Source organism: Pundamilia nyererei, unplaced genomic scaffold (genome assembly GCF_000239375.1).
Source record: "Pundamilia nyererei isolate P.nyererei 1_Seehausen unplaced genomic scaffold, PunNye1.0 scaffold00179, whole genome shotgun sequence".
In the NCBI taxonomy this organism is placed as follows: Eukaryota; Metazoa; Chordata; class Actinopteri; order Cichliformes; family Cichlidae; genus Pundamilia; species Pundamilia nyererei.
The window spans coordinates 1,056,908-1,073,177 of NW_005187580.1; the positions used below are offsets into that span (position 1 = coordinate 1,056,908).

Below are 16,270 nucleotides of genomic sequence, written 5' to 3' on the forward strand. Positions count from 1 at the left end.
AGTAATTTCTTCATGTACATCTACGCTGTATGTAAATAAAAGTGCCCGTGTGACATCTGGGACACAGTGTGACTAAGAACTCTCTTTTTGTTCTTAACTTATGGCTTTAAAAAGAAAATATCAAGATATACATCTTATATCGCCATCCAGCTAAAAAATATCGAGATATGAATTTTGGGTCATATCGCCCAGCCCTAACCTGATGTTTAATTTACTCAGCGATATATGCACTCTTCTTCTTCTTGCTAAATGATCAAAAAGTAACCTGAACCAACAGCAAACAATGCAGATTTCTGTTGAAGATACTGTTCTGAGCTAAAGAAGTTAATAAACATTCTAGTGGACACAGTTAAACTTTCATGAACACTGACTGTAGCTTGGTTACACTACAGTCAGATTAGGGAAAGCAGAGGTTGGAGACACCAAAATTATTGTGGCGTGTGCAGTGAACTTGTGATCTTGTTGTCTTTGAAATGGTTGCTTCAGGTCCACGACCACTCACAATCAGGTGCTGTGTTCACAGAGACTTTGGTGCAAAGTGCCGATGAAATGCGAGTCTGTAACCATTCGACTCATTCAAAAACTGCAAAAAAATCCTCAATGCAAATTCTTTGCTTCGATGCTTTTTTTTTTAAATCCACGACTCTGCATCGCACAGCTGTCACCATGTAAGTATTTCACCCACATTTACAACTAAATATCAACCTGCTATAGAAACCGAGGTGTGTGTGTGTGTGTGTGTGTGTGTGTATAACACAATAGCAGTAGTAACCTGTCATAGTTTAACGTGGAGCCAGAGACCGTCTACAACGACGTGGTGCAGTGCAAAGAGAGGAGCCTTTAACGAGACTCTGAGCTCAGGTGGACTTGATGCTGTAATTTGCAACCTTAATTTAAACCACCTGTTCAACAAACTACAACAGCTGCTGTTTGTTTTACATGACAGAAATCCACAGTAATGCTGCAGAAGTGTAAATAAAATAAATAAAAAGTTTGCAAATTGTTGTGTTTTTAAAAAGAGGATTTATTTAACTTTCTATCGCAGTGACACCTGAAGCAAGCAGGGGTGAGTTTAAAGTGGGGGCATCACGTTCTGCTAACATATTTATTTTAAGGCTTTCATAACATTATTTTGCAGATTAAGATTAATATAAAATATCCATCCATCTTCTTCCGCTTATCTGGGGCTGGGTCGCGGGGACAGCAGCCCACGCAGAGAAGCCCAGACCTCCCTCTTCCCAGCCACCTCCTCCAGCTCATCCGGGGGAACACCAAGGCGTTCCCTTGTCACATGCCGAACTGCCTCCTTTTGATGTGAAGGAGCAGCGACTCTGAGCCCCTCCCGAATGGCCGAATTTATCACCCTATCTCTAAGGGAGAGGCCAGCCACCCTTCAGAGGAAGCCCTTTTCTGCCGCTTTTATCCGCGATCTCGTTCTTTCGGTCACTACCCGCAGCTCGTGACCATAGGTAGGGACGTAGATCAACCGGTAAATTGAGAGCTTCGCTTTCACGCTCAACTCTCTCTTCACCACAACAGACCAGTACAGCATCCGCATCACTGCAACCGCAGCACCAATCCGTCTGTTGTTCTCCCGCACCCTTCTCCAGTCACGCTTCCACTTGGGGCAAGAACTCATCCCTGACCCGGAGTGGGCACTCCACCCTTTGTCCAGCTGAGGACCATGGCACCGCAACATTGTAGAGGCGTGTCAACCAAGACAGCCCAACAAAATATAATATAATATGATATGAACATATAAAATATCAAAAATAAATATCAATAAATTATATTGATTAAAGCATATTTTTATTTCAAAATAGGACATCTCTGCTGCAGTAAAACTGTGAGCTACTGGCCTGGGGCTGTGATGCTGGACTCTAAGTTATTATTAATATTAATTATTAACATGTACACCATCAGAACGTTGCACAGGGAAAACCTCAGTTCTGAGAAAGTTAATATGCTGACTTTTCTTTACTGCAGCCACTACATGACCCTTTAAAGGTTTACAGACACATACAGGCTCATTTATTAGCACATCTAAACAGAAAAACATATATTATAAGTTTACCCCCCCTAATAATATAAGGAAGCCTTCCAACAAGACAGAGTAAAAACTACTTTAATTTATTAGTTAATTTAGGCTGTATGTATGTCTTACGTTTTTAAAATTTCTGATATACTGACATAACTATAACTGATATTATAAGTTATTTACTTTTGCAATTAAGAAAATGTTTTCTTGTTTTGATTTAAATATGTCACATTTATTTGATGCAATAATCTGCTTGATCACTCAAACAATCAATAACTGCAGCCCTGATAAAAAAGACAGTTTGATGGACTCAGTTTACTATCGAATGAGGTCAGTCTGTTTGTGAAAATATGAAAATTAGCTGTGATAAATAAGCATAAATTGCAAATCTGTAGCAGTCTATATACACAGAAATTAACGATAACTATCTGTATTCAGAGTAAAGCTAGATATCATAGATCTGACACAGAAATTCATAAAATTCCTCCACACACAGAGTCGTACTCTTCACTGTAGAGTGACTCAGACTGATTGCAACATGTTGCTAATGTTTCTGTGGTTACAGATTAGATGGCAATTCATGGGCAGACCTTCATTAATCTCTCTGGGAGGAATTGCAAAAAGTCTGAGACAATAAGCCAAACACTTTCCAATCGAAATTGGTCGACCACCATGAATGTAATTAAATAATAATAATAATAATAATAATAATAATAATAATGCAATCATCTCTGTCCATTCTTACTGCAATGTGGCAATATAATTTAATGATTCATGGTGAATTCCAAGAATTATACTGGAGGGAAATTTCAAGTTTTGTATATAAAACCCTGCAACACTTTCTGCACTAGAGTTTTTGGGGTTAAAATACTCATCAGCATTATGATAAATATGAAAGTCATTCCAAATGCTATGCACACTTATCTTAAACTTTGGATTCGTCCTTGTTGTTTTTTTCAATTTGTTCTAGGTAGAAACCTGATCGTTTTCACAATAAAATAATTATGCTTCAACCAAAGTTGTGCTTCTCCGAGCTGCATCTCTGCTAAAGTCGCCTCCCTTTGCAGCCAATTTCGTGTAGCTGATTATATATTAGCATAGCACAACCGGTCAATGCTGCCCGACGTAATTATTACGAAGCGTATGCTGTGATTTTTATTAACAACACACGCACCAACTAGGTAATTAGTAGTCAGCTATTTCAACATCTTTAAAAGACTCACCTGGAGCCATCACACAGCGTCAACAACACATCTGGAGGCTAGAGCCTGCATCTATACCGGAAACATCACGGTCCGTCGATAAGAGAACATGTTTCCTGCCCCTACCTTTCATAATAAAAGCCCTGGACACGCACTATGGATGTGATACGAATGTGCAAAATCTGTAGGCAAGGATCATGATTTCTGGTATCTGAAGTTTTCTTCTATTGACCAATTTAAGCAAGAAAAACAGTAGATTACGTAATTTACGTTGGGTTTTTTTAAAATTAGTTTTACAAAAACGTTGTAATAAATATTAGGAAGATACAAGGGAGTGAAAGTTGACTTAAAACCTCGGTTCTAACTTTCAAAAGCAACAGACAGTGCATAAGAGAGGTACAGAAGATAGTTAAAGCGTGACAGAGTGGGTGGAGATGGCTGCACTGACAAAAAGAAGGGAGGTAGCGTTTAAGATGTGAAAATTGGAAAAACCAAATGGACAAGGTTAGACACGAGATCATCAGTGGGACAGCTCAGGTTGAGCATTTTGGTAACAAAGTTAGCGAGTCAACGCTGAGATGGTTAGTGGGTAGTGAATACATGGGACAAAGATGTTGACTATGTTGCTGCCAGGCAGAAGGAAAAGCACAGAGAAGATTCATTGGGGTGAAGGACGAGATGCAGAGAGTCAACGTGACAGAGGTGAATGGCAGGGATAGGAAAAGATGAAGGCAGATGATGATGAACCCTAAAGTAAGCAGCTGAAAGGGTTACAAAAAGCTTTATCCAAGCCACAAGAGATCTAGGGCAGTTTTCTATTAGTCCTTTTAGTTTATGTGGTGACATGGTGGCATGGTAGTTAGCACTGTTGGCTCGCAAGAAGAAGTTTGAGCTCAATTCCACTACGCCAGGGTCTTTCTGTGTGGAGTTTGCATCTTCTCTCCAGGTACCCTGGCTTCCTCCCTCAGTCCAAAGGCATGGGGTCAGGTTAATTGGCCATTCTAAATTGCCCATTGGTGTGAATGGATGGCGATTATTTAACTTTTGATTCCTTTATATTTTACTGTAAGTGTTATAAATATTTGCATTTTACAGGTTTCATACTGCTTGAGTTCAATAGTAAAATATAACAAAACATTTTCAAAGAATGATCAGAAGTTCAACTAAATGTTTAATATTGCACATCAATGCATCTAATACAAAATGCAAAATTACAACAAATACAATTCAAAACCAAATTTTCTGTTCATAAAGTCCCCACTTGTGTAGAACAAGCTTGAGTAGTCACAATGAAAAAAACCCAGGTCTATATTTAGCTTAAATCTTTCCTAAAACATCTTCACCAGTTTAATGTGAAAAGGGCCCTTTGTTCACTTATTAATACAATATTAAAAAAATTATTTTTGAAAAGTAATTTTCTGGAATTTCATGTCTATTATATTGTGTGTATATATAGCATTTTGATTCATTAGAGAACTACAACAGCCATAATACATCTAAGTCTAAATAAATAAACACAAACTATATTATTATTTTAATGTATGTATTCCAAAGCGCCACAAAGGTTATCAGTTTTGTTACAACCAGGAATCAGGAAAGGAAAATGAAGCAGACAGTGCCACAGATGGTTGTGAAAGCAGGGGTCTGAGTAAAATGCTTGTTTCTTGGAGTCTCATTAACTGGGCAGATGAGTAATAAACATCTGTAGGAGACTTGAATGAAACTCTATTCCTATCGGGCACAGCTGCTCCTAAGGGCTGTGGTGGACCACCAGCTGGTGTTTTTAAAATCATAATAGGATAAAATTTTCTGGTCTGTCGGGAGGATGTTCCCTACAGTCACATGTCTTAAATCTGAATTTTTCACATACTATAACTGATGGAAAACTAAATCTGTGGATACCATTAGAAAACATTGTCTCTCAGTTTCTAAGTGAGTCAGAGTACCCTCATGTGGTAATGCGTAGAAATTGCAGAATATATGATTATTCACACTGTTTAGCAAGCTCAGTGTGTGGGTGTGAATGTGGGTGTAGACCGGGTGACACATTTACCGTCTGCATTAAAAGCCTGAGCTTACATGTACAGGCAAGCTCAGTTGTTGAGATCCCACTGAGGAGCATGGATACAGACAAGCAAGTCAATATTCTTCGAGAAGGATTTCTGGTGAAAAGGGTAAGACAGATTTCATTGAGTTGCTCTCTGGCACATAAGACATGATTAATAACTTTAACTCCAACTTTGGATCTCTTCACAGGGTCATGTTGTACAAAACTGGAAGGCACGCTGGTTTGTGCTGACCCCAGACAAGTTGTTGTATTACAAATATGAAGGAAGTAAAAGGGACTCATGCCAGCGAGGGAAAATCCTGCTGAAGGACTGTGTGATTACATGTCCTTTCCTGGAGTATGAAAATCGGCCGGTAGGTTACTGTAAACTGGGTTCTGCAAATAAAATGAGAGAGTTGCAAAAAATTCAAAAGATTACAAAATAGATAAAATAAAAATTGATTTTAAGGGAACATTTCATTTAAAGATTGAAAAAATATGTTCTCTGACATAATATGTGTGTGGATTGATCAAATAAAGTTCCAAACTTTAACGTAATAATAAAATTGCCATAAGAATTATTAAAAACATAGGAGTTAACTAGTAAATTTAAGTCTGCTTTAAGTGCAGATAGAGGACTAGTATGCACAAAGAGTTTAATGTTCATTCATATAATATTGTACTTTTTAAATCATAGTTCCCAGTACTGTTTCTTTAATTTTCTAGTCAGTCCTTTGTTCATTTCCTTATAGCTAGAAGCCACTTTGAAGGTGTGTTTCTCCAGGTGAGGCTTATACCCTACTAAGAGAGATAATTTATTGCCCCAGGTTTCTTTTTTGCCTGGACTTGATTTCCATCCTCTGCTGAGAACAGTTTGTTTTCGTTTCTTTTTTGGCACCAATTAAAGCAAACATCTGTCTCTTTTTGTTGTTGTAATAGTTGGTGATGAAGCTCCAGACAAAGCATGGGGTGGATCACTATTTGGAGGCTTGTTCCAGGGAGGAGAGAGATGAGTGGGCAGCTGATATCAATGCTGCAGTCAACAATCTGCAAACAACTAATGGCAAGTCCAAGACAGACAAGCCAGACCCGGCTGAATCCCAGTTGAACAACATTAGCTTGAGGTAAAAAACAAGTTTTCACTGTCTCCTGATTGAATTTATTTAGTATATTTTGTTCCAAATGTCTCAATCTTGTTTTGTCTTCTTTCAAAAAGCAAGGTGTTGGACTCAATGTATGATGTACACAGTGGCATCAAGCTGAGCAACCATGTGGAGCAGGGCAGCACTTATAGTAACTGCTTCTCAGGTGAGCATTTGAAACAAGGCGCACCTTTGACCTTCTGCAATGTTTTTCAGCCTCATACTAATTGCAAAGCTCTTTTGATCTTATACTGTGGATGTGCTATCATGTGTGATCCTCCCACAGGTTCAGCAGTGGTGGACTGGCTGGTGTTCATGCAGCTGGTTCTTACCCGTGTGGAGGCTGTGACGCTGGCCTCGGCCCTGTTGGAGGAGGGTTTCCTGCGAACTGTTGGTCAGAAGAGTGTGGAGGCACTTCGCACTGCCGGCCTCAGCGCGCAATTCATGGATGACTCCACTGCTCTGTACAGCTTCGTATGTAGCACTGGATAATGGCAAACTAGCAGGCTCTAAACACTGAGTGTGGCTTTTTAGTGTTAATTAATTAATCACATTGATCTGAGAGAGTAAATGAAAACTTGGCATTTTCTTGGTTTAGAATATATTTTGTGATTTATTACAGTCTGACAGCTTAAAGAAGAGAGGCAGTGTGAAAGCAGAGACATCGTTGTCTGCAGTGGAGCTAAGTGGGAAGGTGATAAAAAGAGGATATCTGCTTAAACAGGTAAAACTACTGTATTGAAGATGTGTTAAGATGCTATAAATAATAATATTTATGAACTTTGAGTTGTCAGGTTGTGAAAACACTGCTGGGTGACTGGACCTTTTAATAATTCCTAAGAAAGAGGGCACAGAATAGGCTGAAGAAACTAAATATATCAACCATTCACTAATATTATTAACACTGTCGTAGCAGCTCAAAAATTAGCATTGCACCATGTGCATGTACTTTGACTTAAAGGTGGTCATTTGTTTGCACTGTGTTTGAATGAATTAGTCAAACTTTATTCATCTTTAAACGCAGGGACACAGAAGAAAGAACTGGAAAGTGAGACTGTTTGTTTTGCGATCAGAACCTGCTTTCCTTCACTATTATGATCCAACCAAGGTGAGTGCAAAGTCAATGCTAATGAGAAAAATACCTGTTAGAAAATTAAAATCAGCTAAACAATGAAAGACATAAAATTCTAATATGTTTGATAAGAGAAACTGAACTGCCCAAACTGTTGTGTTTTCATGTGTTGGAAACTATGTAACTACTCATAATTAGCAATAATTCTTCTACATGAGTGACTCAGTCTGATCTACTTCCTGTCTTATGTCATTTGGCAGGATGACATCAGCCCTGTTGGTGGTTTCTCACTGCGAGGGTGCCTTGTGTCATCTTTAGAGGATAACGGCGTTCCCTCAGGTGAGTTACCCTCTAATACAGGGGTGTCAAACTCAAATACACAGTGGGCCAAAATTCAAAACTGGAACAAAGTCGCAGGCTAACATTAATATTTATTGAAAAAAAAAAATCTTCCTCTAGATATAAGAATGAATCTTTTCTTATGGACTCAAACAAGTTTTGCTGAAAAACTGAATATGGAACAAGCAAAGCTTAATACTAAACAATATATATATTAGCTGTATAATACCAGTAGGCCAGCGCTAATAGTAATTTGGTATGGCTTCGCGGGCCCAATGTCATTAGGCTGCGGGCCAAATTTGGCCCGCGGGCCAGAGTTTGACACCTATGCTCTAATATCTAGTTTCATTTTGTCAAACAATTACAAAATAGGACCAACAACTATCAGAAATGCAGTTTAAGTAAGACTGTTTAAGTTTTTGTCATTTTTTGAGATGAAGACTAAAAAGGTGAGTGTGCTAACATGCCCCTACTCCTCCTGTGTATCAATGCTAAGTTTCTGTGTAATCCAATTACAGACCTGTTCTCCTAATAAAATTTATCTTATCTTTTATATTATTTAAGATCAAAAAGCTCAGCGAAATAAAAAAGCATTTTAAGATTTTGTCTGTTTTATTTGCCAGTCTCTCAAACCAAATCAGGTTTGATATTTCCATGCAGATGCACTTCACCAACCTTATTTTCTCTTCCCATGCAGGTGTTAAAGGCAACGTTCAAGGCAACTTGTTTAAAATTATAACTCAGACAGACACACATTACTTCATCCAGGCGCCAACTCACCAGGAGAAAATGGACTGGTTAGATGCAATAAGATCACAGTGCTGATTCATGTTAAAAACATGCTTCAGCAGGTGAAGACGATTCAAGTTCAATATTCAGAGAATGTGTAGCAGTGTCAGAGCTACTGGTTCCATAACATTTCTGTACATTTGTGCCTATAATACAATTTTTGGTTTGATTGTTTTCTTTGTGAGTATACGAATGGATATGAATGTTTTGAAAGTTGTAGCAGTGTATCTTGTAAACAGTTTAAGTTAAACATTTTTTTACGTGTTAATAAAATGCAAATGATTAAACATAATCATATGAACATTGTGTCTCTTGCTGAATTTTATACAACATAGTAGTGAAAAGTACATTTACAAAAAAGTTTACTGTACATTTCCTTTACTTTTTTTCTCAGTTCCATTTTCTGCCACATAAATAAAAACACAATGCAATATTTTGCATTGTGTTTCTAATAAACCGCATTTTATTCACAATAAATGAAACCATATGAGATGTTGAAACTGAGGCATTCTACAATTTCATGACAAATATTAGCTTATTTTGTGTTAAATGGCAGCATTGTGTCTCAAAAAAGTTTGGACAGGAGCGACAAAAGGCTGGAAAAGTAAGTGGTACTAAAAAGAAGCGGCAACTAATCAGCAAAAATCAAGTAAAGAAGAAGCCATATGTAAACATGATCCAGAAATCCCGTCGTCTTTTCCTTGCCAAAGCTCATTTAAAATGACTAAGGAAAAACTGGAAAACAACAACTGGTCTCCTCAGTTACCAGACATTTACGAAGTGTTGTTAACTGAAGAAGGGATGCTACACGGATGTAAACATGGCCCTGTCCAAAGATTTTTGAGACTTGTTCCTGCAATGAAATTGAAAATAAGCCAACATTTTTATTGAGTTGGTACATTTTGATTTGATTCGACTCGATTTGTTTTCTCCGTTCTATTGTGAATAAAATGGGTTTATGAGATTTGCTCATTTTTACATTTGTTTATTATTTACATTTTACACAGTGCCACTACTTTAATTTTTTTACTTAACTGGGGTTGTATTTTGTCCTTTTACATTTGACTGGTTTTCAAGTGAAGATTATTTCTTAAAAACATATAAATAAAAGTTAAAATTAAAAAAGTTAGTGGTTTTGAACATTCTGACATTTAATCAGTTGCAAAAGTGAAAGCCACAATCGACTTTGAGGTTGATAGAGGTCTTTGAGAGACATTCTGCTGTCACAAACATCTCAGATTATTTAATTTGAATAACAGCCAAGGCCTTAAGAGGAAAACAAACTGCTTGAACAGTTTCAAGTTTGCCTCGGCTTTACTTTGTGACTAAAGTAAATAAGGCCTAACCCCCACACTTTGTGAATCACTGGATTAAACTACCTGTGTAATAGATCATTACGCTTACTCCACCTGGAATAGCTTCAAAAGACCTGATGTAACAATGAAAAACAACCTATTCATGCATCACATGATAACATATCAGTCAAAAACAAACATATTTTTGCCCGAACAAGAAGTTTGGACTTTGATGCCTTCAAGAAATTCTTTAGACATTATTAAACAGTGTTTAATGAAATAAAATAAACTACATATAAAAAGCACATACTGTTGGAGAGAGTTATATACATACAAGAAACTAAAAGCACGTGCAAGTGCATGGTGCTTACAGAGCCTGTTTAATCATTTTCTATCAGCACCATAAGACCTGTATGAATCACAGTTACTGTCGGTGTAGTGGAGGTTTATTGTATCAAAGGTGTGTATTTTATCAAAAAGGTGACTAATCAGTCCTTTTCATTGGAAACACTGTCCTTTATTCTTACAGTTTGTCCAGGTGCACAACTTAATAGTAACATACTGCTCGGAAACAGTTATAGAGGACATCATTATAACTGGTTTTAGCTATAGCTTCATGCGAAGGCCCACATGAGCGTGTAATTGGCGTTGAAATTACATTCTATGTTGTGCCAAATTTTCTTAAAAAGTCATAAATCTAATCTGGCAATCCCTAAATAGTGAGCCTGTTTTTCAATGGTGCTTTTTCTTAAGTAAAGGGTATGACATCAAGGGGAAGTTTAATACAAGTACAGACTAGACAAGCCTCAAGAGGTGCATGCATGAGACACTCCCAGGAATCATAGACAGACACTCCCACTCAGCAAGCTGACTCGAGCCTTTATTTGAATGACTCAAGCTGAGGTGGTGGTGTTTTAATGCTTGTTTTCACAGCAATCATGATGCAGTTTCTACAGGAATATGAAGCTGTATAGATGATGATGTGTTTTGGAAAAAATCCAGACATCAAAAACATAACAACAAATTTGATTTATTGCAATGAATTAAAGTCATTATGAGACATTCACATAAAAAGTGCTAGTTGTAAATGAAGCACACAAACTGTCGGGTGATTTCAAAGCCAAAGTTGGTAAAAACTGAAGGTTTGACAGACTCACATCCATCCACCATTGTGTTTGATCAAGACACAAGCACACTGTCACACTAGCATGCAGTAATGGAGGGTAACTGTTTTTGTTTTACATTATTATTCCTGTTACAGTACTTCGTTGGCACAGAATGACAATCTTTGTTAGGTATTCAGTTTCAGAAACATTCACCTTGATGCGGGCGCTCGTAAACATAAGTGCTTTCAAAGGTTAACCCCAGAGAAATCAAAGACAAAATGCCTGAAATCTCTTTTTTTTAGATCACAAAAACTTCATTTTTGATGTAACACATCATGTTTGTACAAATGTACATTCAGGAAAAATAGTAGAGCTCAGATCGCATTTTTTATAACTTAATTCACTTTAGTTAAAATCACATTCCTCATTTGACTTGAGAGATCGATGACTGGTACATTCAGTCAAGAGCTTCAAGTCTCCAAACAGGTAATCTTAGCGAAGGCACTTTGTCTTAACATGTGATTACGAGGCAGGTGTAACTCTGTCTGAAATTGGAAACACAACATTCCCCTCATGGGGAAATTTATGCACTCAGAAAGTAGTAGTCTATTCTAATCTTATTTATTGTATAGTATACTGTCCCAGGGCATCCTCATGTTAGGTGTCTGCGTATGAGGCGCTGGAGTTAGGCCACCTTGGTAAGCTGTAGATCGCCAAAAACTCTTAAGGCTGTGAGGGAGGCGAGCTGGGAGAGGCGGTGAGTGAAGCCGCACAGAGGCTGCCCATCCACCAAAATACGAAACTGCTGGTGTTCACAAACGATCTCCATCTAAGAAAATATAGATTCAGTCAAAGTTAGTTTTTACATGTAGGTTTATGTGAAAAAACAAACTGCTAGAGCCTGAACCACAAACTAATGCTGCATCAGAGAAGATAATAAGAGAAATACCATTCACAGAAAATGACATCTGCTAATATGACTCTAAGATGATTAATACATTTAAATCTATTTATTATAACTTAAACTCACTAGCGCTATCAGCCTGCAAGGCAGAGAATTCTTTTTGTTAGTAGGGCCTATTTTGCCTTGTACATCTTGTATGCACAAGCATGCAGCCACATGATGGTTACTTCTTTTTGTACTGACAGCTGGTAGCAGTAATGTGCCAAGAAACAGTAAGCAAAGGCAGGACTGAGGAAGACCCCTGGATGTAACAACCACTGATGGATTAGGAAGCTGAATCAGTTGTAGACATTTTTTTCCAGCTGCCATTCATTATATTACAGGGGGGAAATCCCATTAGACACTGTGTGGAAAACTGTTGTTACAATACCTTCAACTGCTAACGTGTTTGGTTTTTAAGCTTTTACAGATATATAGCTTTTTACAAATATATAACACCTCTCCATGACCAGATTAGAGGCCATCCACAATCCAATTATTCTAAAAATATCCATCCTATTCAGCCTATATCCAATATCACAATGGAAAAATGCCCTGTGGCCCACAGAGTATTTTTTTATAAGTCACCAACATGAGCAAACCTGGAAGCTAGAAATTTTTTTATTATTATTATTCAAGTGAACAGTTGCCATTTTTGGCTTTAGCGTCCAGTTCCCATTCATTTTTACAACCATGCATCATGACTCAAAGTCTTGCACAAACATCTTTTGTAAATGTTTTATGATGCAGAAAATTCAGAGCAGAAGCATAACTGGCATTTCTTTCTATCAGTCATATCCCCTCTTGCACTCTCTCATGCTGGGGAAACAGTGGCAAACAGTAACTTGTTACTGAGGCAGCAAAACAAACAGCTATAATACAGCTTTAAATGCTGACTATGCAAAATGAAGGTAAAAGTAACTGCCAGATCATACACACTACTACAAGATTCAGTGTTGTTATGGCAACAAGTTAAAAAAAAAGAAAGATAAAACTGTGTAAACATGTGAACCATGTTTCACTCTCACCTTTGGGTGCAGCAGTATGAAATACATGGATGCTGTTTTACAGACTAAACTTAGACAACATTTAACATTGTAGCGTTGAAGCTTATTGAACTCTTGAAATCTTAATCCAGAGATTATAAAGGTACCTAGTAAGTAAAGTTAATTTATATAGAAGTTTTTAAGACAAGAAGCTGCCACGGAGTACTTTATAAGGGTATCAAAAACAAGGTCAAATAAAGACACCTGAATCAAGTGAAACAATACAAAACAAAGAAACATTACTCTGCTTGTCTGAATGGATGTATTTTCAGCTTTTCTTTTCTTTTTCTTTTTTCTTTTTTTTTTTATAAAAAAAGGTGCCACAAGGTAGCGGGGGCAGAGAAAGATAGGCTTTTCCACAGTTTTGGTGCTAAGGTTTGGAATGCACAATCTCCCTTAGTTTTCAGATGACGGGAAGACCTCATCTGTGGGTCTCCAGTTTGGAGAATATGGATGGAGTAGATTGATGTGAGTGGGGGGTCTCACTTTAAAAAGTCATAATAGTAAGAATCAAGATTTTAAACTGATATCTAAACCTAATCGGAAGTCATTGTAGACACCTTAGGAATAGGGAAATATTAGAGAATTTATGAGTGTGAGCCGCAGCATCTTGGACAGATTGGAGGTGATTAATAGATGCTTTAGACACACAAGAAAATAGAGCATTACAATAATCCAAGTGGGAGGAGGTGAGCTCATGAACAAGATTTTCCAGTTCACATTTTTAGCCAACGGTCCTGAGTTTAGCAATTTTTCAAAAATGAACCCAAGATTTTGTGGATTAGCTTTGCAGTGGATAGAACCCAGACATTCTCTAATTTGGGGAAAACGCTCTCCAAAGCAAGAATTAGACACTCTGTCTCTTTCCTGTGCTAACTCGCTAAAGATTACTTGCCATCAAACTATTCATAGCATTAGGACGGTCAGTTAAAATGGATAGCTTATCCAAGCTTTAAAGGAGAGGTATAGTTGAATGTCATCTTCATACAGATGATGAAAAAAATGGGGTTAAAAGAACTAATAAAAATTGAAAATAACAAGGGACTTAAACAGGATCCTTGTGGAACGCCATATGAAAATGCAGCCACATCAGACCAAAATTTCCAGCTGTGACCCAAAGTGATGTGAACCACTCCAAGACAGGGCTGGAGTTCCCCACCATGTGGCTTAACTGATGATTTTGTCCCAACAATCTTTTCTTTGACCTTTACCTTGAAGGATTCTCCAGGTGCAAAGGGAAAGAAGGAGAGGGTATTTTCAGAAGAGCCCCATTTTCCGTCCAAACGCGCATTTCTTTGGACGGCCTTATCTCTAAAGTTGACTTTTAACTGTAGACCCACATCACCCTCGGTTTCCTCTTCCTGTGGCTTAGTGGAAAGAGTCACCTCAATGCTGCAGAAAGCCAAATCAGACATAAACAAAGACAATGTTTAAAGATAGGAGTGACAGATTTTCTGTCATCTTTTCTTCTAAAGGAAGTAGTTCAGTCATCAGCAGAACAGTGACATCCTCTGGTCTCTGTTACAATTAGTTGTATTAGTCAACAAGGTAAGAAGGAGATAACTGAATAGCAAATTACATCTGGAGTGGGCAATTCATTTTCCCAAGGGGCCACATAAGAAACTGAGATTGTTGCAGAGACTGGCACCACTAGCTCATAAACAGAAAAAATAGTATTAGCTAGTCACAATTTCATGTGATCCATTGGGAAAAATAAGTCCCCACTCCTGAATTACATAGTGTATTGATTAGTGTTAGACCATTTCAGAACATAGTGACTATCTAGAAAACAGGCTAAAGGCATGCTAGTTAATCCCTGCAGGAGACTGTATGTTTTCTAAATTATAGATTTGAGTCAAATCAGTTTTTTCGTGTGGAAAAAACAACAAAACTTTGCGTCAGTGACAATTTAAATTTTGCCTTCAGCATTTTAAATCTATTTCCATACTCTCTCGGAACCAGCATAATAAAGTAAGTGTGTGTGTGGCATCAGTATTTTTTTTTTTTTATGATGATGATGATGAAGTATTTATTATCAGGACGCAGTGTATTAGCACTTTGTTTGGATAAATCCACAAGGGAAGCTTAGAAAATCTATAGCCTTAAATGGACAACAAAGATGTAACTTAACAGCATTTGGCCTCAAACTCTTTAAAGATACTTCGACCAAAAATAACTTTTTTTAAAAATCTTATTAAAGAAAAGTCTGTCACAGTTTATTTTGTGCTTAATCTTACTGTAAAATCTGTCCTATTTATTTTAATTCTTATTGCACTCAGGCTATTAAATTACTAAGGAAAAATAGCTAGCCGATGTTATCAACCAAAAGAAATTCCAGTGACTCTTTAGATTTCATGGGATTTGCTCCTCTCCCACGCACATTTCACAGACTAACCCTAATTAGGAAATGCATTGGCACTGCCAAGACATTCCCAAAACAGGAACTAGCTGACTGGCATAAGCACTTGCAGACATCAGCTGCTTTAAATGAGCATCTTTCCCTCTAAAATTTCATTGGTAATCCTGAAATGTGCGCAACAGTAGCTTAATAGTAATGTAATCACTCCCCCCCTACATTTAGACGCTTAAAATGAAAACAGGTGTGCACTAACCTCTTGGCTTTTTTGTCAACAATTCCCATCACAACCAGTTTCATTGAAGGCCGCAGCCCACCTTTTATCTCTCCGATATACTCCCCCTGTGGAACAATAGAGATGAGCCAGATGAGGCCTATAGCGATACAAAAGACAGCTCTTTTTTCTCCTGAGTCTCCTTGAGTTTATTATTCTGAGGATACATGTGTATAAAAGCTGTCTCCTAATCCCTGCTCCGTGCTGATGTCTTAATCTGCGGTCAGTTGCAGTCTGTTGCACCGGCCGGAACAATAGCTTTATTGATCCCGGATTTAAACAGTCAGTGACTCAGCTGCACAAACTATATTTGTATATCTACCGCGTGCCCTAATTCAAATAATACTGTTGCATGCAGATATGTCACAATGCACGAGCTGCTTAAAAGAACGGGGGGAAAAACCGAAAGCAAAACGAAAGCTACGTACATTTTCTTTATTGTCCTTTTCTTCCATTCCACTCAGGGCGTGATGCAGTGTGGAGGTTTGGAGCGGCGATACACACTGAGGACGGACTGACTCTGCCTCCAGCTGGCAAACCCCGCCTGCACTACGTTGTCATAGAGACTGGTTCCCAGTGATGATAGTGGGAGAGGCAGACAGAGACTAAGGGATGGGGCGG

The 16,270-nt window shown here is 37.9% G+C and overlaps 3 protein-coding genes across 3 annotated transcripts in view; 1 reads left to right on the top strand and 2 right to left on the bottom strand.

Moving 5' to 3' along the window:
• Positions 1 to 3,326, bottom strand: part of LOC102199311 (zinc finger protein 501-like) — a 7,421-nt gene extending 4,095 nt beyond the window's left edge. The window contains exon 1 of the mRNA XM_005746528.1: positions 3,262 to 3,326. Coding sequence (XP_005746585.1) covers positions 3,262 to 3,271 — 10 coding nt within the window. The 5' untranslated portion in view covers positions 3,272 to 3,326. The remainder of the gene's footprint in view (positions 1 to 3,261) is intronic.
• A 2,012-nt stretch (positions 3,327 to 5,338) lies between these two features.
• On the top strand, positions 5,339 to 8,916 carry plek2 (pleckstrin 2). Its single transcript, XM_005746529.1, has 9 exons — positions 5,339 to 5,414; positions 5,497 to 5,661; positions 6,227 to 6,411; positions 6,504 to 6,595; positions 6,716 to 6,903; positions 7,052 to 7,153; positions 7,454 to 7,537; positions 7,762 to 7,840; positions 8,538 to 8,916. The coding sequence occupies exons 1-9, from the start codon at positions 5,361 to 5,363 to the stop codon at positions 8,663 to 8,665; spliced, it is 1,077 nt and encodes a 358-aa protein (XP_005746586.1). The 5' UTR covers positions 5,339 to 5,360; the 3' UTR covers positions 8,666 to 8,916.
• Positions 8,917 to 10,938: 2,022 nt separating this feature from the next.
• Positions 10,939 to 16,191, bottom strand: LOC102199886 (galectin-related protein B). The gene is made up of 4 exons (XM_005746530.1): positions 16,078 to 16,191; positions 15,632 to 15,717; positions 14,231 to 14,411; positions 10,939 to 11,859 (listed from the first exon to the last, which is right to left on the bottom strand). Exons 1-4 carry the CDS (start codon positions 16,102 to 16,104, stop codon positions 11,716 to 11,718), a joined length of 438 nt encoding a protein of 145 aa, XP_005746587.1. The 5' UTR covers positions 16,105 to 16,191; the 3' UTR covers positions 10,939 to 11,715.
• Positions 16,192 to 16,270: the final 79 nt, after the last annotated feature.

Bases quoted from the DNA above. Each gene is read 5' to 3' on its own strand.
- plek2 (XM_005746529.1), top strand. From the start codon at position 5,361: ATGGATACAGACAAGCAAGTCAATATTCTTCGAGAAGGATTTCTGGTG. The intron at 5,415-5,496 runs GTAAGACAGATT...ATCTCTTCACAG, and splicing joins AAGGATTTCTGGTGAAAAGG to GGTCATGTTGTACAAAACTG. The intron at 7,154-7,453 runs GTAAAACTACTG...CTTTAAACGCAG, and splicing joins GAGGATATCTGCTTAAACAG to GGACACAGAAGAAAGAACTG.
- LOC102199886 (XM_005746530.1), bottom strand. From the start codon at position 16,104: ATGGAAGAAAAGGACAATAAAGAAAAT. The intron at 15,718-16,077 runs GTACGTAGCTTT...ATTGTTCCACAG, and splicing joins AAAAGGACAATAAAGAAAAT to GGGGAGTATATCGGAGAGAT. The intron at 14,412-15,631 runs GTTAGTGCACAC...GGCTTTCTGCAG, and splicing joins GTTGACAAAAAAGCCAAGAG to CATTGAGGTGACTCTTTCCA.